The sequence below is a fragment of the Loxodonta africana genome, chromosome 14 (genome assembly GCF_030014295.1).
Source record: "Loxodonta africana isolate mLoxAfr1 chromosome 14, mLoxAfr1.hap2, whole genome shotgun sequence".
In the NCBI taxonomy this organism is placed as follows: domain Eukaryota; kingdom Metazoa; phylum Chordata; class Mammalia; order Proboscidea; family Elephantidae; genus Loxodonta; species Loxodonta africana.
In genome coordinates this window covers 81,653,495-81,676,210 of record NC_087355.1, presented here as the reverse complement: position 1 = coordinate 81,676,210, position 22,716 = coordinate 81,653,495, and the positions used below count along the sequence as shown (strand labels likewise).

General features: G+C 36.9%; 1 protein-coding gene across 11 annotated transcripts in view; it reads right to left on the bottom strand.

Moving 5' to 3' along the window:
- PHF20L1 (PHD finger protein 20 like 1) overlaps positions 1-22,716 on the bottom strand; it is an 88,172-nt gene that overhangs the window by 28,255 nt on the left and 37,201 nt on the right. For 10 of the 11 annotated variants that reach the window (XM_010588503.3, XM_010588502.3, XM_023546015.2 and 7 more), the window contains 6 exons: positions 21,135-21,217; positions 17,377-17,629; positions 14,980-15,168; positions 14,505-14,711; positions 6,544-6,600; positions 5,245-5,352 (listed from right to left, as the gene is read on the bottom strand). In XM_010588503.3, the coding sequence (XP_010586805.1) occupies positions 5,245-5,352; positions 6,544-6,600; positions 14,505-14,711; positions 14,980-15,168; positions 17,377-17,629; positions 21,135-21,217 (897 nt within the window). The remainder of the gene's footprint in view (positions 1-5,244; positions 5,353-6,543; positions 6,601-14,504; positions 14,712-14,979; positions 15,169-17,376; positions 17,630-21,134; positions 21,218-22,716) is intronic. The other variant, XM_010588504.3, reaches the window with a different exon arrangement.

The following is a 22,716-nucleotide window of genomic DNA, read 5'->3' as shown; positions in this document are numbered from 1 at the left end:
ATTTACTAAGAAAAAAGTCTCAGCACAAAAAAGTAAGCAGAAAAATGAAATGGTCAACAACACACATAAAAACGCATCAAAATGACAACACTAAACACTTACTTATCAATAATTACGCTGAATGTAAATGGACTAAATGCACCAATAAAGAGACAGAGAGTCTCGGACGGGATAAACACGATCCGTCTATGTGCTGCCTACAAGAGACACACCTTAGACTTAGAGACACAAACAAACTAAAACCCAAAGGATGGAAAAAAATATATCAAGCAAACAATAAGCAAAAAAGAAAAGGAGTAGCAATATTAATTTCTGACAAAATAGACTTCAGACTTAAATCCACCACAAAGGATAAAGAAGGACACTACATAATGATAAAAGGGACAATTGATCAGGAAGACATAACCATATTAAATATTTATGCACCCAATGACAGGGCTGCAAGATACACAAATCAAATTTTAACAGAACTGAAAAGTGAGATAGACACCTCCACAATTATAGTAGGAGACTTCAACACACCACTTTCGGAGAAGGACAGGACATCCAGTAAGAAGCTCAATAGAGACACGGAAGACCTAATTACAACAATCAACCAACTTGACCTCATTGACTTCTACAGAACTCTCCACCCAACTGCTGCGAAGTATACTTTATTTTCTAGTGCACATGGAACATTCTCTAGAATAGACCACATATTAGGTCATAAAACAAACCTTTGCAGAATCCAAAACATCAAAATATTACAAAGCATCTTCTCAGACCACAAGGCAATAAAACTAGAAATCAATAACAGAAAAACTAGGGAAAAGAAATCGAATACTTGGAAACTGAACAATACCCTCCTGAAAAAAGACTGGGTTATAGAAGACATCAAGGAGGGAATAAGGAAATTCATAGAATGCAACGAGAATGAAAATACTTCTTATCAAAACCTCTGGGACACAGCAAAAGCCGTGCTCAGAGGCCAATTTATATCAATAAATGCACACATACAAAAAGAAGAAAGAGCCCAAAGCAGAGAACTGTCCCGACAACTTGAACAAATAGAAAGTGAGCAACAAAAGGATCATTAGGCACCAGAAGAAAACAAATAATAAAAATTAGAGCTGAACTAAATGAATTAGAGAACAGAAAAACAATTGAAAGAATTAACAAAGCCAAAAGCTGATTCTTTGAAAAAATTAACAAAATTGATAAACCATTAGCTAGACTGACTAAAGAAATACAGGAAAGGAAACAAATAACCTGAATAAGAAACGAGAAGGGCCACATCACAACAGACCCAACTGAAATTAAAAGAATCATATCAGATTATTATAAAAAATTGTACTCTAACAAATTTGCAAACCTAGAAGAAATGGATGAATTCCTGGAAAAACACTACCTACCTAAACTAACACATTCAGAAGTAGAACAACTAAATAGACCCATAACAAAAAAAGAGATTGAAACGGTAATCAAAAAACTCCCAACAAAAAAAAGCCCTGGCCCGGACGGCTTCACAGCAGAGTTCTACCAAACTATCAGAGAAGAGTTAACACCACTACTATTGAAGGTATTTCAAAGCATAGAAAATGACGGAATACTATCCAACTCATTCTATGAAGCCACCATCTCCCTGATACCAAAACCAGGTAAAGACATTACAAAAAAAGAAAATTACAGACCTATATCCCTCATGAACATAGATGCAAAAATCCTCAACAAAATTCTAGCCAATAGAATTCAACAACATATCTAAAAAACAATTCAGCACGATCAAGTGGGATTTATACCAGGTATGCAAGGCTGGTTTAATATTAGAAAAACCATTAATGTAATCCACCACATAAATAAAACAAAAGACAAAAACCACATGATCTTATCAATTGATGCAGAAAAGGCATGTGATAAAGTCCAACACCCATTCATGATAAAAACTCGTACCAAAATAGGGATTGAAGGAAAATTCCTCAACATAATAAAGGGCATCTGTGCAAAGCCAACAGCCAACATCACTCTGAATGGAGAGAACCTGAAAGCATTTTCCTTGAGAACGGGAACCAGACAAGGATGCCCTTTATCACTGCTCTTATTCAACATTGTGCTAGAAGTCCTAGCCAAAGCAATTAGGCTAGACAAAGAAATAAAGGGCATCCGGATTGGCAAGGAGGAAGTAAAATTATCTCTATTTGCAGATGACATGATCTTATACACAAAAAACCCTAAGGAATCCTCCAGAAAACTACTGAAACTAATAGAAGAGTGTGGCAGAGTCTCAGGTTATAAGATAAACATACAAAAATCACTTGGATTCCTCTACCTCGACAAAAAGAACATCGAAAAGGAAATAACCAAATCAATACCATTCACAGTAGCCCCCAAGAAGATAAAATACTTAGGAATAAATCTTACCAAGGATGTAAAAGACCTATACAAAGAAAACTACAAAGCTCTACTACGAGAAATTAAAAAGGACATACTTAAGTGGAAAAACATACCTTGCTCATGGATAGGAAGACTTAACATAGTAAAAATGTCTATTCTACCAAAAGCAATCTATATATACAATGCACTTCCGATCCAAATTCCAATGACATTTTTTTAGGTGATGGAGAAACAAATCACCAACTTCATATGGAAGGGAAAGAACCCTCGGATAAGCAAAGCATTACTGAAAAAGAAGAAGTAAGTGGGAGGCCTCACTCTACCTGATTTCAGAACCTATTATAGAGCCACAGTAGTCAAAACAGCCTGGTATTGGTACAACAACAGGCACATAGACCAGTGGAACAGAATTGAGAACCCAGATATAAATCCATCCACATATGAGCAGCTGATATTTGACAAAGGACCAGTGTCAGTTCATTGGGGAAAAGATAGTCTTTTTAACAAATGGTGCTGGCATAATTGGATATCCATTTGCAAAAAAATGAAACAGGACGCATACCTCACACCAAGCACAAAAACTAACTCCAAGTGGATCAAAGACCTAAACATAAAGACTAAAACGATAAAGATCATGGAAAAAAAATAGGGACAACCTTAGGAGCCCTAATACAAGGCATAAACAGAATACAAAACATTACCAAAAATGACGAAAAGAAACCAGATAACTGGGAGCTCCTAAAAATCAAACACCTATGCTCATCTAAAGACTTCACCAAAAGAGTAAAAAGACCACCTAAAGACTGGGAAAGAATTTTCAGCTATGACATCTCCGACCAGTGCCTGATCTCTAAAATCTATATGATTCTGTCAAAACTCAACCACAAAAAGACAAACAACCCAATCAAGAAGTGGGCAAAGGATATGAACACACACTTCACTAAAGAAGATATTCAGGCAGCTAACAGATACATGAGAAAGTGCTCTCGATCATTAGCCATTAGAGAAATACAAATTAAAACCACGATGAAATTCCATCTCACTCCAACAAGGCTGGCATTAATCCAAAAAACACAAAATAATAAATGTTGGAGAGGCTGCGGAGAGACTGGAACTCTTATACACTGCTGGTGGGAATGTAAAATGGTACAACCACTTTGGAAATCTATCTGGTGTTATCTTAAACAGAAATAGAACTACCATACAACCCAGAAATCCCACTCCTCGGAATATACCCTAGAGAAACAAGAGCCTTCACACAAACAGATATATGCACACCCGTGTTTATCGCAGCTCTGTTTACAACAGCAAAAAGCTGGAAGCAACCAAGGTGTCCATCAACGGATGAATGGGTAAATAAATTGTGGTATATTCACACAATGGAATACTACGCATCGATAAAGAACAGTGAGGAATCTGTGAAACATTTCATAACACGGAGGAACTTGGAAGGCATGCTGAGTGAAATTAGTCAGAGGCAAAAGGACAAATATTGTATAAGACTACTATTATTAGATCTTGAGAAATAGTATAAACTGAGAAGAACACATACTTTTGTGGTTACGAGCTGGGGAGGGAGGGAGGGAGGGAGAGGGTTTTTTACTGATGAATTAGTAGATAAGAACTGCTTTAGGTGAAGGGAAGGACAACACTCAATACATGGAAGGTCAGCTCAATTGGACTGGACCAAAAGCAAAGAAGTTTCCGGGATAAAATGAATGCTTCAAAGGTCAGCGGAGCAAGGACGAGGGTTTGGGGACCATGGTTTGCGGGGACTTCTAAGTCAATTGGCAAAATAATTCTATTATGAAAACATTCTGCAGCCCACTTTGAAATGTGGCGTCTGGGGTCTTAAATGCTAACAAGCGGCCATCTAAGATGCATCAATTGGTCTCAACCCACCTGAAGCAAAGGAGAATGAAGAATGCCAAGGTCACACGACAACTAAGAGCCCAAGAGACAGAAAGGGCCACATGAACCAGAGACCTACATCATCCTGAGACCAGAAGAACTAGTTGGTGCCTGGCCACAATCGATGAGTGCCCTGACAGGGAGCACAATAGAGAACCCCTGAGGGAGCAGGAGATCAGTGGGATACAGACCCCAAATTCTCATAAAAAGACCATACTTAATGGTCTGACTGAGACTAGAGGAATCCCAGCGGTCATGGTCCCCAAACCTTCTGTTGGCACAGGACAGGAACCATTCCCGAAGACAACTCATCAGACATGAAAGGGACTGGACAGTGGGTAGGAGAGAGATGCTGATGAAGAGTGAGCTAATTATATCAGGCGGACACTTGAGACTGTGTTGGCATCTCCTGTCTGGAGGGGGGATGGGAGGATAGAGAGAGTTGGAAGCTGGTAAAAATGTCACGAAAGGAGAGACTGGAAGGGCTGACTCATTAGGGGGAGAGCAAGTGGGTGTACGGAGTAAGATGCATATAAACTTATATGTGACAGTCTGACTTGATTTGTAAACGTTCACTTGAAGCTCAATAAAAGTTAATAAAAAAAATATATATATCTTTATTTCACCTTCGTTACTGAACTCTAATTTCAGGGAATATACTACTCTAGATTGAGAACAACTCCTCCAGAATTTTGAAGGGTGCTTGGTCTGGGTAGCCAGCCAGTCCATCACACTGCTGGACGTGAAAGCCTCTAAGCCACTGCAAGAATTAAATGATAGACCATAATAAAGCAGAGCTGTATATTTCTGAAATTAGTAAGACAAAGGAAAGCTACAGGAACTTCTCAGTTCCCAACAACAATGAGGATTTTGTCATACCTCCATTTTGGTAAAAGAAAAGAGAAAAGCTGAAAGAATGTGAACATTTTTAAAAAATGGGAATGGCTACTTTAGCACACATACCATGTTGCTTAGATTTCTTTTTCTTTTTTTTCTTCTTCTTCTGTTTCGGTTTGTAGTGATCCTTGTCTCTCTTCTCTTTTCTTTCCTTATCCTTTTCTTTTCTCTTACCTAAACGATAAAAGCAAGTACTTTAATAATCATGACTAGCCTGGAGCTGTTCCTTTGGTGGTTAACCTAAAAGCAGCATTTATGTTTTAATCAGCTATTCCAGTCACCTGCCCAGAGTGGATGGATTCAATTAAACTGTTCATGTCATGAGTCTTGAACTCTTGATTAGCTTATTGGACTATAAGAGGGGATCTTCATTAGCAGTGTTGAGAAATCCCAACTCCTGACACCTTAAAGTTAACACAGACAGTAGTTAAAATCTTTAAATGAGTAATATACTCAATTTCCTGATGTGGCAAGAAATAAAGCCCCAGAATTTTAAAAAGACCCAATTGAGAAGACTCAGCATTACCATATATAATTTAATGAGAAACTGTATTAGAAGGTTTTAAAAAACTTGAACTTTTTTCTTCGAAGAAATTAAAAAAAAAAAAATCAAGTCAATCCATAAAATAGCCTTTCAATACTTTCCCAATGTATACAAGAACAAAGGCTGAGAACATTAGAAAAAATTTTTAATGATCTTTTCCCAAAATTTTAGTTTTTTCCCCCAATCACACATACTCTAAAGAAAAGGAACGGGATATTAAGAGTAATATCTTAGAACATTTTATCAAAAATTGCTTCATTACATATATTCAAGTTGCTATTGTTCCAACTCAGAATGGTTCAGCCTACAATTTACCCATGAAATTCACAACTCTCAATTATCCAGGCTCCACTCAGCTTATCTGTAGAATACTCAAGACCATCACCCATCATTCCCTGACTTAGCACAGAAGGCAGAAACGACAGCAGAAAACTCAGGGATTGTTTTGTCAGGTATGCTGAGAAAAGAATCTTCCAAAAAAAAAAAAAAACTATTTTAATTTATTATCCATCCTCCAAGTCTTAAAAGTATTAAATGGAGCCGTATTTTTTATATAGCCATAATTTTAATTAGAGATGTTCAAAAACACAAACATTCTCAGGGAAAGCCTTAGACTTCCTTGGCAAAAAATATACTAAAAGCTACAAAACAGATATTTAAGAAATCATACATCTGGAGCTGAATAACACTAATAAATACTAAAAGAGATGACCACTTTCACCTAAATGAGCATTAACAGGTAAAAAGTAAGGGACAGACTACGTCCTGCCTGTCTGCCAAGCTTTACAGTCTTTTGCTTAAAGATTACTTTCTGTTCATACCAAATGTTGTTGAGCTTTTTTCTTCCAATTTCACTTTTTTTTCTGTTTTCGATATTCCTGTGGGTTTAGGGAAAAATACGTAAGTTTAGTCAGAAAGGGCTAAAAGTTAAGGACGATGCTTTGAATTACAATTGCTGCTTCAGTGTCCTTATCTGCAAAACAGGAATAAGGGTATCTATTTCATGTTGTTACAACCAGGTCTGGAAAATAATAAATACATTTTCTCAATTTCTCCTTTGTGGCAGGGTGCATAATTTCAGATGAAACCATTTCTAGAAATTAGCATTAATATGGGACTAAATATAAAAAACGTTAAGCTGAATTTACTAGACGACAAGTAGAGATCTACTCTGGCCTCCCGGCCTGGGCAATCCAGAAGACCACCTGAGTGGTAGGCCCAGGCCACATTCCAGCTCCTGTGAGCATTCTGGCAGCAATGTTAGTCAGGTCACCCAAATGAAACGTTCAATGTCATATTTAAGCACGCTGGTTTTCAACAACCTGCATAAACATCTTATATAAATATATCATCTCTCGTTGTCTAAAGAAAAGGTACCATCTCTTGTACCTTTGAACTCCGTCATGCATGTGTTGATAGCTAACAGCCAAAATGAAACTATTGTATAAATCATTTTTGTCTTTATCTAAAAATGTAAAATTCAAAGACATATCTACAAAGAGAAATATTCAATCTTAATGGCACTTAGGTATTATTACGTAATAGTTCGAAATACATTTTTAAACCAACATCACCTATCTAAAACTATATAGCTACTGAAAGGCACATTTAATGAAGCTTCTCAGTTCATATCCAACCATTCCCAATGCTAATATCTTATGTGTAGGTTTAATCTAAAAAAAATTAAAGTGCACTTAAAATACAATTTCAGTTTATTAAACTGTACGTTAATTTACTAATTCTTTGATTTTTCATATGACTCCAGTATTGTTATAGATTGAATTGTGTCCCTCAAAACAAACAAACAAACCCTGTTGCCATCGAGTTGATTTGCACTCATAAGCGATCCTACAGGACAGAGGAGAACTGCCCCATAGGGTTTCCAGAGAGTGCGTGGTGGATTCAAACTGCTGGTGGCCTTTTGGTTAGCAGCCAAATGCTTAACCATGGCGCCACCAGGGTCCCTCTCCAAAATATGTGTTGTAAATCCTAACCTCTACGCCTATGATTACAATCCCATTTGGGAATGGGTTGTCTTAGTTACGTTAATGAGACAGGATTAGTGCAGGGTTTATCTTTGAGTCAAAAACAAATGAACAAACCAAACCCGTTGCCATGGAGTCCATTAGGACTCACAGGGACCCTACAGGACAGAGTAGAACTGCCCCACTGGGTTTCCAAGGAGCAGCTGGTGGATTTGAACTACCGGCCTTTTGTTTCGCAGCCAAGCCCTTAACCTCTGTGCCACCAGGGCTCCTAGCTAAGTCAATCTCTTATAAAATACAAAAAACCAAACCTGTTGCCATCAACTGGATTCTGACTCACAGCAATCTCTTACAAAATATAAGAGGAGGAGACTAAGGAAACAGAGATGGTGGGAAGAGAGATCCCAAGCCAAAAGAAGACCTCCCAGGAACAGGAGATCAAAAAAAAGACAAGGACCTTTCCCCACTGCTGACAGGGAAAGAAACCCTTCCTCTAGAGCTGGCATCCTGATTTGAACTTCTACCCTAAAATGTGATAAAGTAAATTTGTGTTTGTTAAAGCGACCCTTTAACAAACACAAATTTACTTGGGTAAAGTGACCCACTTGTGCTATTTCTGTTGCAGGGGCACTAGATAACTAAGACAAGTATCAAAGAAGCCACCACTTCATTCATATTACTTCAAATATTTCATAATTCAAATTAAATGTAACAAAAATACAAAAATACCACTCAGTTTAAATCCAGTCCCAATAATGCCTTAATAAGTTTCAAATCGAAGTAAGAACACTGATAATATCTACTTCTATGGCAAAAAGAATGAAAGTGAAATCAGAGCAAAGAAAAATATGATTAAATTTCCTTTTTATCAACACTAACAAATCCATCACCTCCTTCTGTTTACTAATTATTATACCATGAAGTCTACATAGATTACCAATTTTCTTGAAAAATGCTATAGCATTTAAAATGTAAATGCTGAGAACTTTGCTTTATAAATCCTCAGTGACAGTAAAGATATACTCAGAAGCAGCCCCTGATGATTATGGCCTCTTAAATTTCTAATACTCTAGGGAGCACCAAATCTCAAGGGTGAAAGGTAGAGAAATGCTCCACATCTCCTGATGGCAGGAGGCGGGGGTAAATTCTAGGAATTACCTTATTGTGCTACCTTTCCCGACTATGATCCCTCAGGTAACTGGAGCATTTGTGGAGGGTCCATAAAATGGTCATGGACTACCGTTCCAGAACACAGGGGTCAGCACAGCAGAAGAGATACTTTTCCCAGGGTGCTTTCAGGACAACCAGTTCTAGAGTCAGTTTTCCCATGTCCTACCTGTATATACCTGTTGCCAACTCATTTTAGCCCTATAAGACAGAGAAGAGCTGCCCCATAGGGTTTCCAAGGAGCTGCTGGTGGATTCGAACTGCCAACCTTTTGGTTAGCAGCTGAGCTCTTAATCACAGCACTACCAGGGCTCCTCACAAGTCCTAGTGGTTCCCAAATCTTCAGATTTCATATGTGGTAAAATTTCAAAAGTAAAATTGGAAGACTGACAAGGGTTGTCAGCATTTCATTTTACATGAGTAAGGGTATTAAAATGAACATTCACATATATAATAATAGTGGTAGGTCTTGTAAAACACACATGCACACATTTAAAAAAAAGAGAACAGACCTATTCTAGAAGTCAACCAAAGAATAAATTTAATTTTATAGAAGTTCACTACATTGCCTTTATTTCACCATGGGTTAGCATCTGGGAACCAAATAGTACGATATTAGCTTAGCCAAACACGTTGCGGTCAAGTCGATTTCAACTCATAAAGGCCTCAGAGGACAGAATAGAACTGCCCCATAGGGTTTCCAAGGAGCAGCTGGTGGATTCAAACTGCTGACCTTTTTGGTTAGCAGCCAAGCTCTTCACTACTTTGCTGCCAAGGCTCCATTAGGTTATAGAACAGTGATTTTTTTTTTTTTAAACTAAACTTTATCGATTGAATATTTTCTTCAAATAAAATGTTATATGATAGCCTAATACACAAAACAAACAAACAAGAAAAAAAGGATCTACTTGGATTAAAGGAGGGGTCGATCCCAAAACCAAGCCTGCTTGTACACAATGAAAAAACCAGTAACGCAGAATGGTTTCTCAAGTCCCTTCTAGTACGCGAAGCATCTCAGGTTCTTCTGGTGAAAAAAGAGGCAATCCTTGAAAAACTCCATAGAAAATTCAAGCTCTGTGGAAATCATGGACATTTGGGGTAGGGTGGGGGTAGATCAGGGAGTCCCTGGTTGTAGTTTTGTTTTGTTTTGAACAATTCTGGAAAAACACTTTAAAAAGAAAATGTAAAGCTGATGTAAGGTGTTAGACTACAGTAAGACCTCTGGTTATGGTCATCTGACTTAGGGACAACTTGTACTTGCCCTTCAGTGTGACGTAAATTTGCCTTCACTTTGAAAGGACTGAACCAACGTCTACTCACAGCAAATTCCTCACACGACCACCTTCACTTGCTACAGGTGCAGCTTTTAAATCATTAAAACGGCCTCGAGGCTGTTCCTGCACTAAAACCAAACCAAACCTGTTGCTGTTGAGTCGATTCCAACTCACAGTGACCCTACGGTAAGGCCACATCAGGAGCACACGCATCTGTTCCAACTCACCTACAAACTCTCAAAGACGTACTTAGAAGCAAGTCTCATTCGTGGCCCAGGGACTGCCTGTATAATGAAGGCCATCTTAAAACGGGCTGCACAGGCAGATTGCATAGCTTATGACATGCTTTTGTCACACCAACTCATACCAACCCCATAGTTTCCCTCTGTTTTTCTTTGCTAATAAAAATATATTAGGCTATCAATAATATAATTCACGGACTCTCTACAGGGGATTCACTAAGAAGAGTCCAATTAATTTAACTATATGATAATTAACACGGTATTCATTTACTTACATCTACATTTCATTAATCTGAGATCTGAATTTTCAAAGGCACTAAAGAAAAGTCTAATAATTTCAATCAGTGGTACCCTAGAACTTACCAAAAAAAAACCCACTGCCCTCGATTCGATTCCGACTCATCCTAGAACTTAGTGGTCTGCTAATGAACATCCTGATATTATTATGATCTTTGTAGCTATATATTCCAATACTCATATCCATATTAACTGTAATAATCTGCAATAAGGCAGAGGCAAATATTTGATATTTATGTAGTGATTCTTCCAAAAGAGAGAATGAAGATGTTGCTGAAGGTATTTATTTTACCGCAAAGCTAAGTAAAAACACTTAAAATTATTTCCAAATCATCTATTAATCCCAAATTTGTTTTCACACTGATTATTAACAGAAGTTAAGAATACGTGAGATGTCTAAGAACATCTGAAAACTAAAAATATTTAAATATTACCCGTAGCCGACCCGTTGCCGTTGAGTTCGACAAGGATGATGATTTAAATATTAGAAGCTGAAAATTAATAATCCTACCATATCAAGCTCTTTCCTTCAGAAGAAACTTAGATTCCATCAAGATGTACACTCAATGAAATAATAACCTATTTAAAAAATCAAAATTTCCGAGCCAAAAGTGAAGTTGTAATAGACATTATCTATTACAACTTCATCATACAGATAAAAAACTGCACTTCAGAGAGGTTGATTTATGTAATTATTGCTGAAAGGGAGAAAGAAGAGTGGGCAGGTGGGCTGTCCCTCCAGTGCTATAAAGAGGCTAGCCACCAACTCAGCTAAGATCACCCAAAGATCCATCTTCAACCCTGCGTAAGGGCCCCGGATGAGGACAATCTTCCTCTGCTGACCCAACAGCACTATGGACCTCTTAAGGCACTTACATCCTGCATTAAAGTAAAGTTATTCACATCTCAGTTTTGATTTGTGTGTTCTTTCTAGATTATAAGTTTCTTGAAGGCGAATTCTCTAAATTCTCTGTCTTGTGCTTTTATTCTGTTCTCTATCCTGTTGCTGTTAGTTTTTTTGATTCAATTCCAACTCATGGTAACCCCACAGAATTTTCGAGGCTGTGACTTTTCAGATGCAGATCCCCAGGCCTGTCTTCCCAGGCCCCTCTGGGTGGGTTCAGCCAACCTTCTGACTTGCAGTTGAATGCTTAACCATTTGCACCTTCCAGGGCTCCTAAGAGACGATTCTCACAAGGGAGCAATAAACAGCTACTGCCTGTGGTGCCTAGTATTACAGGAAAAGCTTCTTTTTCAAGGCGAAGTATTTTCAATCTTGATCCACAGGTCCAGCGTCTAACATTATTTAGAATTTATAAAGGATTTAACAGCTAAAAAATTTCATATCCATTATATATATCCTTTATCTCCTTAAAGAAGTTAGAGGCAGTTCAGTATCTGCAATACATATATTCGGTGTGTAGATAAGAAAGCTAGCCCAGGTTCCCAGATAGTGACAGAACTAAGAGTCTTTCTGAAGCTCTGTCACTACCTCAAACAGGGTGGCTCTGTTAGATTAAGTATTCTGATAATAAAATAAAGCCTTTGGTTTCTACAATGCTACCAACAGCTTCTTTTGGTAGCGTGGGCATCGACATAGTCTAACCCTGTTTAGTCACGTTGCCATCCCTCCTAGGGGAGAAGTGTAGACGGATTAGTGCAAGCTCATTATCTCTACTGGAAAAACAATTAAAAGAGGTTTTAATCTGTTAAGAGCAGGTGTATACAGTTATTTGATCATGTTCATAATCTCCTCAACCCTTCAGCGTGACTCCTAAGCTCAGCAATATGCACATATCTCGTACTGAAAAAAGTAGTAACTTAAGTCTGTTAAACTATTTCACAGTTAACAACTACTATGTCATCATGCTAAATACCCCAACAGTTTTTTCTGACAAAAACAGCCCAGAAAACATCTTTAAGCTCTGGTAAATAATGCTTTCTATGGAAGTTTTAACATGTACCAGCAACAAAGATGTCTTTCATAACTGAGATGTAAACCAACCAACTAGCCAAATGCATTACAACAAAATGAAACAAAAAGCCAAAAAAACTGACACTGAATCTAGACGGAAGACAATTTAGGAGGCAGAGAGAAGTCCAGCAAATACTCCAGAACAGTTGAGAGAGGGTGGGTGACAAATCTGTTAAGAGGAAAAAGCAAGCTGGCCATTTAAAATTGCAACACAAGTGAGTCAGGCTCACAAGGTTTTAATCAAAAGGTCTCCAATTAGAATATGACCTAAATTCCATTATTTCCCTCCAACCTCCCTCAGAAACAAATAAGACTCCCACCTCCCAAATTCAAACACTATGTTCAATCATCTAATAAACTGACTTTTAGTAATGGACATTTCAAACTATGCATTTGCTTATTTAAGGAACTGAAGAGGCCAGCCACTGTGCTACCAAGCTCACCGTACCCAAAGGATGATCCGCACCCTTCAACAAACCAATCCACAAATTCATCAAATTGTAAAGCTAAACTCCTCTCCACATTTCACTTTCCACAAAGCTGTCCTACTATTATTTCTAATATTTAAAGAGGAAAAGAATATTGGTGTGTCTTCTCTCTACCCTAGTCATTTGAGCACTATGAGAAATAACAAGAACCATGCCCCCATGGCAGTCAGCCATACCGCCAAGAATATGCTAATTCCGAAAAAAAGTCTAGGCTAATACCCTGATCAGAAGGAAAATAATCTGAACGAAGATTTCCATGCACAATCATTACTCTGACATTTAAGGATATACAAGCTGGACAATGTAACACTTTACTACTTGCCTATTTGTATTGGTTTATATTTCAGTCTTGCTACTATTATTAGACTACATGTACTTTTAAGGGAAATACATTTGCACATGTACATCAAAAAATAATTTTCCCAATGGACAGACACCATTATAATTTTAACGTATTTTTCACATATTCGGTGCAGCAGCAAATTCTAGATTGTTAAAGAACTGCATAAAACCTTCAACAGGAAAAATATCTCAAAGGCTCAAGGGTAATTCAACAACCTGGTGAGAAAGAAAAATTAATCACCGTAAAGAAAGAAACCAAAAACCAAAACGAAACCCTTTGCCGTTCAGTCAATTCTGACTCCTAGCAACCGTACAGGGCAGAGTGGAAAAACTGCCCCATCGGGTTTCCAAGGAGCGGTTGATGGATTCGAACTGCTGACCTTTTGGTTAGCAGCCAAATGCTTAACCACTGCACCACCAGGGCTCCAAAGAAAGAAGGGGCTTAGAAAAAGACAGCCCAAAGACAATGGTTCAGATTTGGGAAGCTACAAGAAATAGTTCAAAACCTTCAAATCTTCAGCTCTGGGCATTAATTTCTTAAAATAAGATATGTGCAAGGTAACTTCACATTTGCCAGTAAGAGAGAAGCAGGGAGGTGGAAGTAGATTAAAGGGACAAAGTAGAAGCATGTTCAGGAAATATGACAATAAATTGGTCACACAAAAGAACTTTATACAGACAGAGAAACCCTCTCTCCCGTAAGTGTCATACAAAAGTATTTAGGAAAAGGAATTAACCCATTGCCATCCAGTCGATTCCAACTCATAGCAACAGGACGAAACTGTCCCATTGGGTTTCCAAGGCCAAAATCTTTACGGAAGCAGACTGCAACATCTTTCTACCGAGGAGTGGCTGGTGGGTTCGAACCGCTGACCTTGCGGTTGGCAGCCGAGCACTTAACCACTGTGTCACTGGGGCTCCTTATACAGGAATTAAAATAATGTAATTGTACATCAAAACGTGTACCCCCATCACTGCAAACCTAGATACTTACAACAGGAACATTTTTTACCTGTCGCTGTGGGAGCTCCTCTTCCATCAGCTGCAGCTTTGGAAGGATATGTAGTAGGCATCTGTGTATCTTCCTTTTCCACCCTGGGGAACTCATTATGGTAAGAGGGATCTGGGACTACTGGCGCTGCAACTTCCAAACCACGACTTAAATCAAGAGGGAGACAAGGTCCCAGCTTCTCAAGTGACAAATGTGCAACATCAGGCACTACACAAAATAAAGAATGCAATATGATATTAACACAGATAAACTGACTCAGTTAATATTAGTGCGGATTCAAGTGTTACATTCAGTTAAACAGCGCCTGGCACAAAGGCAGTACTCGATAAGCATTTACAGTATAAATGAAGTGCTTCAAAGTCCAAAAAGATGAAGGAAGTACAGATTTCTTAATATTCTAATAATCTTTATCACTTAGTTTTTTTCTTTATCTTCTTTTACGTTTGGTTCTGTATTAAATCAACATATACATTACCCTCTGGTACTGAAGGCTCTTGCAGGTTTTGAGAACTGATGGAGAATGCTTTCCCATCAGTGGCTGCAGAGGGAGAAGAGACCTTTTCTACAGAATCGTCAGGCACAGGCAAGGTGGCTAAGCGCTGAGATCTTCTTCTCCGCTCACTATGCTTGAAAGGTTTAGGGGGGTTCGCGGGCTGTGGAGGACCTAGAAAAAGATCTTCAATGTTCACGGAGCATATACACACCAGGGTCATCTTATAATATTTAAGGAGATAAATGGGGAAAAAAGGATTCAAATTCTGCCCTCTGATGTTGCTTTAAGGTATCCAGAAGGAACGGAATGTTCCAAAGGTAATCAGAGACAAAAACTGTGCCCTCGTTAACAAAAAATGGTCATCAATACAGTCCAAAATCTAAAACCTACTATAACCAAAAGAAAACAGATGGAACATTAATTTCAGGTTGTTTCGCAAGTGACAGGCTACAGTAAATTCTCTCATCACAGACCATTGCGTAAATTTCAATTTTTCCTTTAGGGAAAACAGTCTCTTTGTACCAAAAGGCAAAGATAAAAATATGTATATATATATATATATATCCCTTTTGCTACATTACAAATCTAGAAATTCTAAGGAAAAAAAAAAGGCAGGGGGCATAGGTGACAAAAATGTGACAGACATTGTAAAGATAGTGCTTTGCTTTAGTTGCCAAAGTAAAACTAATGTAATTTTATCCCACCCTCATTCCCCCCAAATGGATGGCTATAAACGTATTTCTAGGCCTGATTCATTAAAAAAAAAAAAAAAAAAAGAAAACTGAACAAAAACAACTTGACGTACTGATCATGGGCAAACAATGAGAATTTCAGAAGACTATGACACTTTTCTTGCCCTTTTTCCAACTAACTTAGCGAGTCATTTAAACCTATTCTAACTATACAACAAAAAACCCAGTGCCGCCGAGTCGATTCTAACTATGTAACACACAAATTTGGAAACCTGTCAGTTTTTAATTTTTTTTAACCTCTACATGGCACGTAAACACATTTGACTATTCGGTAGAGGCAGGATTACATAGGCCAACATATTCATGCTAATTCAGGAGAAGGGAATATGACATAGGCCAACATATTCACGCTAATTTAGGAGAAAATGAGAGGGCTCTGAAGAAGTTGATGTTTTCAGTATTTAAAAGTTCAACTTTATCAAAATTAAAATGGTAATAACTGGGAAAAAGGAAATGAAAATCAATTGCTATAACTGGAAAAAAGGAAAGAAAAATCAATTGCTCTAAGTATTTCAAAATAAAATACTTATCAATGTCATGTGACATTGTAGTGACCAGTCATGATACTATTTCATGATAGATGACAAAATGAAATGAAGGTTATGAGGAAACAATGAAATATTTCTCTTCCCATCCTTTCTACCCATTCATTAAAAAAACAACCAACAATTGAAAAAGCTAAAAAAAAACAACAAAAAAGACTCCTGATCAAAAAGGGAAAAATATGGTTTGGTAAAAAACATGGCAGCTACACGGAAGAGGAGGTTAATGTGTTTAATAAAAGTCTTCCCAACACCAATATCTGCAATTGTTCTGGAAAATATAAGATACAGGATAGTTCAGAGGGGAATGTGTTATATTCACCTACTAATCATGTTACTGGTTCATTTGTTGCGTAAAGAGCAAAAGGAAAGTATCTTTTACCGAGTGACTCCCACGTTAACGGATTTCCGCAGGTCTCTAACTCAGAACACTGAGCTAGTAGGAGAAATGTAGCGTCCTACACATCCCAACCCATGTTGAAAGACCATTTTTAAAAAAGACGAAGAAAAAAAAAAAAAAAGACGAAGTTAACTCTAGGAAGGTTGGTGGTACTGAAATAGTGAAATCTCTTAAAACAGGATCGAGGAAGAGTCTCCTTTTTCCATTAATAAGATGAAACTAAACCTTAGACTCTAAATCCTAGAATAAAAATGAACCAAATGAACTGCAGAAAGGGATTACGGGCAGGTGGGAGCGCTGATCTACCCACTGGATAGTCCCGGAAGTTGAGAAAAATATCCACCATGGATCTCTTTATCTTTCTGTTGTTGCTTTTTTTTTTTTTTTTATAATGAATCAGGCCTCCCGTCATGCTTGGCTTATTAGCTGAGGAGAGTCCAACTACAGTGGCCCTCGTGTTACCACATGGTAAGGTTTCCCCGCCAGCCGTACAGTCTCTGTACTATAAACCAGTAAGAAAGGTATATGGTTTTTGCCCATGAAAGTTTCAAGCCTTCCCTACCATATGCACTTAAAGTTTGAGTTTTTAAAAAGCAACCTTATAAAAATACAATATAACTATAATCAAACTGTTTTCAATGTATCTTATAGGATAAGCAACTATTTTTTAAAAATCTGTGCTCACTAGTTTTATTTATCACTGAAGAAGAAAGCTGAGATACAAGCGTCAAATCCTCGACTTGTATTAACTCTGGGGAAAGTGGTGATTTAGGGGGTTTTATACACCCAGAAGAATCTCCAGATTCATGTTTGCATTTCTTGCTGCGAGCCTTCCCTGAAGACAAAGTTGAGGATAACAGTGCAGGTTTCTGAGTGTTGGCAGAACTGCTAATGTCAGCTTCATTTTTTTTCTGACTTTGAGGTTTAGGTGAAATCGCCTGAATAAATAATAAAAAATTGATATTTTTATTTTGGTTTCTTCATTTTTTGTTCTTGTATTCTACTTTGATTGTTAAGCAACTTTAGTATCCAAAAACATTGTTAAGCAACATATAACATTTCTATTACAAATGAAAAACCAAAAAGAACCCCACAGATTATTAACTAAAAGTTGAACAGGCTGTCTTTAAAGGGATGCTGTCAACTTGTAGTCTAAAAACTTCTTAACCTGTTACTTATAATATTCTCAGGATATAAAATGCTACCTTGCTGGAAAAATCTTTTCGGTATTAAATTTAAATATACCCCTTCTGGTACCATAATTACCAATGACATTAGTAACAATAAGGTAAATAACAGTGTTTCATGGGTTACAGTGACAGAGGAATACATTGAAGCTTTTGATTTTCAGCTATTTTATCATTTCCTTTATCAAACTGAATGTGAAAGGCTAAGTAACAGTTTCCCTTTAAAGAAAGACGGCAACAGAAAAACAATGACCAAATTAACGAAACATCATCTTTAACTCATTTTAGTGCTGAAAGCCAGAGTTTCATAATCATAATGCATCATGAAATCAGAGCCACCAGCAATTAGAGTTAAAAGACTAAAAAACAATACAAAAAACAAACAACAACAACAAAAAAAAAACCAAGGAGATAAAGTGTAAGTTAAAAACATCGGATTTAAAAACAAAATACGTCGCATTCTTAGATGAGAGTTTTTACCTTCTTCCTGCCAACTGATACTTTTAAAAAAAAAAAAATTAGAACTTTGTCAGTTCTTTCATAAAGAATATTTTAATTCATTTGGCAGTAAAATGTCCTACCTATCAAAATACGTGTGAATGTGTCCACTGTTCAAAAGATAACGGAGAATCACCACATTGGATGAATTTGGAATCTATGGTGTTAGAAGGTCTATACTGTGTTCTCTTTCTGATGTATGTATCTGAGCGTAAAGTATGTGAGATGCACAATTTTCTTTTAAATTTATGCTAAGATAGGCCTCTGTAAGAGTCAAACTGTTAGCACTACGAATAACATGCTTGTCCTCAAGAAACCTCTTTACTCCCTTGTCTTTTGTGAGGGATGACCACCAAGTCTGCGGTCTGCAGCTCTCTGGAGTATGAGAGATCACTGTCTGGGGACCTAACAACGTTCTGTTACTGCTAAAACATGAAAGGGCTCAAATTTTGGTGGAAAAAAGTATATATTTGGAATTAAGTAGGGCAACTTTGCTCTACAGATGGCATGTTGGACATACCACATAAAGGTCTCATGTCAAGTGTCCCATTCGTTCAGTTGTCATCATCCTATTGTTGAATTTACTGTTACACATGTGTGCCAGTGCAGTTTAATAATCTGAGAAAGTACTCCATAAATGGAAATTATTCCTAAGCTCATCATAAAAGGTGTTGCCAGAAAAGTAATTAGAGCCATTACTTGTAAAGAAACAATTTTATTGTTCATCTTCACATATGTGAAAGACATCACTACAGCATCCATTACTCTCGAGTTACAAAGTTATAAAACAAGATTTTAAAACTTAAATTAATATTTTGATAAGGTGCTTAACTTCTAAACAAGGACAAATTAACATTCTGAAAGCCTTACTGAGTTATTATGCAACTAATGCAGGTTTTACCCCAAAGTAAACATAACATGACATATCCCTAATACAATTAAATAATCTATAATTAATAATCTGGGAATTGGGGTTCAAGACCACAGAGTTTGAATATTCTGAAAGTATCAGTAAAATGACTCCATCAGCACAGTAGGTTGGCTGTCGGCCTGTTATCAGTCTGTCCTGAGTGGCATTACTTTACTCGCAGGGACAACAGAGGTAAGTGACGATCAATACCTCTCCTTTAGGTCTATGGCTGATTCCAACAGAGATGTCGTTAAGGGTTTTATAGCTCAGCTTTTTAAATCTGAATCAGGACTACTGTTTAGGTACAAAAATGAATAGTTAACAAAACATTTTCACACTGAAATCGACCTGAATGACAAATAAACAGGTGGGAGGAGCACCATGTTCCTTAAAAAACTAACCTCATTTACAAAGTTTCGTTCAAAGTCTCAAAGTCTCTTTGTTACAAAACTGGCAAGGACACTCAGAAAATTTTTAAAATATGCAAAATGGAACAGCCAAGTCACTCAATTTTTCTTTCTTTTTAAACCCAATTTCGAAACACTGCTTTTTCTGTCTCTCTGAAACGGGCACTGCCCTCTACGCTAACTTCCATATGTAGTAAGTAATTTTACAATCACATTCACCTCAGCAGGATTGTGCATAATCAAAGATTGACATTGTAATGAATTTTCCAGAAACATTTTATTACCCAAGTCCCTGATTTATTGCACTCTGAGAATACCATGGCGAAAATACAAAATATTGTTGTATCTGGGACGTTAAATGTAGTAATACACAGTAAAAAAGTCATTCAAAATTTGGTAGCGATATTGACAATAACGGCAAAGACTTAACCGTTTGATGATCACAGAAAATCGGAAAGTATGATTTGCTGACATATTAATCAATTTAAAAGACCACTGATTTAATACAACAGTAATGGAGGCACCAAACAATGCACTGTTATCAAATGAGGCCTAAAATAACCCTGAAAAACTCAATACAATATCAATTAAATTTGGACTTTTTTTAAAAAAAAAACATATATAGAGAAGAGCAAAAGATACTCATCCTAAAGTCTTCTTTTTTAGGCTACTAATAAAGAAAATGAAAACAATACAAAAAGGATATATTAAAACTACATTAAGGCTCAGATTTTAAAACAGGAGACCCAAGGAAATCCAGTTATGGCTATCACTGTGTTCTTACAGTCTTACGTGCCTAAGAAGTTAAGCCCTTAGAGAATGTAAAAGCATGCACAGTTCACTATGTACAGGTACTGTGGGAACCTGAAGGTAGCCAAGGCAAAATCTAGCAACTGTAACCTTCACTTTTAAAGTCCTCTGTTAGGTGGTTTAAAGACAGACCCTTGTTTTTAAACTCTCTTTTTTGTGTAGTTATTAAAATATACATCCTAGCAAAAATGTATGGCTCATCAATCAATTCATAAAACACACAGTCAGTCTAATAACACTAATTGTTACAATATAAAAGAAACTTCTTCAAAAGAAGCTTTATTAGGTGTCAAAAACCCTGTTTTAACTCACAAAAGTATTTGTGTAAGGGTCTTTTTGCAAGCGAGTTAAAGGTGATCCAGCTGGTAGCGTATACCCTGGGATATTTGTCTCCAGGCCTTCAAATTTTGGAGACTAAGGCTTTAATGCCAGTCTATTGAAAACAAAAGCTAATGAAGTCTATAGTTTATCTGTATACCTTGGAGAAGGTAGAATTAAAAATATATCATCACTTAATTAGCTTCCTATTCCGAAATCTGATCCAAAGGGTAATTTCAATTAAGTGGATGCTAGAGCTCCGTGATCGCTCCAGCGGGAACCCTGAAAAGGATCAAACGCCACCACGTCATACCTGCTCCAGCTCTGGAGCCGTTTCACTGCAGTCTTCCTTTTTTTCAGCACCATCCGCCCCAACAGCTTTGGATGCCAACAAACCTTGAGAAAAATTGTACAAAAATTGCTTATTAGAAAAAATATTGACTTTCACCCTAATTAAGTTCCCAAAAATTTTAGCAGCTGACATCTCCCATACTCCTTAATATATAGCAAATAAATATACCAAAATGTTTACCTGACAAAAATACAAACACCTCTAATAATGAGTCAAGGGACTGACTCAGAACTTGAGGATTCCTTGGATAATTTTATATTTTTTTAAATATTGCTCTTAAAGATATGCTTTAAAAAATTATTCTACTAAAAATAAAAATTCTGTAGCTTAAGTCCAGAAATCTAAGACTGCTTAGACTGTTAATACCAATAATACAGGATTTGTCTCTGAACTAAAATAAAATGTAGAATTAATATTAAGATAGAAGAAAGCCAAACATTTACAATATAAATTAGCATTTATTTTGTTGTTGTCGTATTCTTGGTTAAGAAAGCGCTCCCAATTTTCTATTTCACTGGTATCCTTTAACATATTTTTTTATGTGCTTTTCTCTTCTGAAAGTTTTTTCAAGTGCCCAGTTGTATCCTATCTTATTACATGCGTTCCAAAAACAATGATGGATCCATTTTATGCTAGGGGGACAACGGTGGGTCCTTCCTAGAGCACTCGAGCTTCAACTGAATATTGTATCTTCATTCTACAAATGAAATAATTTGGGAGTTCCAGTTTTCTCCAATGTGTATCACTAATTCTCAATTTCAGAACACAAGTATTTTATCTGAAGTACATATAATTAATTTCACAAGATGTTAAAACTCTGTTTTAATTAAAAAAGGAAAGGCATTTACTTAGTTAAGATTCTTTGCTAAGACTGTCAGGTATCTTCAATGCAAATATTTCCGTTTTTGCCCATCCTGCACATAAAAGACTACCAACAGTAATCCTTTTCTGTGTGTCATTTTAAAGTCAGCCAAACAAAACCCTTGACTCACAGAAGCATGTTTAACAACCAACAGTAAACTGACCATAGCAATTATTCCACCCATATTACTAAAGCTGTCTACAGGATCGTTAATAGGAATAAGAGGTATCCAAGAACGGTCATATAACTTAGAACAATCCACAGGGCAACATCTCTTGACTTTTTCAGATAACTACCCCAAAGATGTTAACAGGTCTAGGAAGTGACTCAAGTATTAAAATTATATTCTTAAAGTAGTACCAGACCCAAATGATAAATTAGGCAAAAGGCATCCTTCCTTTACTGGAAAGTAAAATACCTAGCACTCAAAAATTATAAAACAGAAAAAGGTGAGTGTAAAACAATGGCTGAGGTACACTAATGATTAGGATTAAAACCAGTATTTGGCCCATTTTGAGATAACTATCTACATAGTTTGTTCCAGTCTCGTACAATACCAAGTGTAGATCTGAATGGGAAAAAAAGCCTAATATATATAAACGGCACTGGGTTTTGGGTATATATAAACAATTTTACAAAATTTTCAAACCATCAATTCAGTCCTTATTAACATAAATTCTG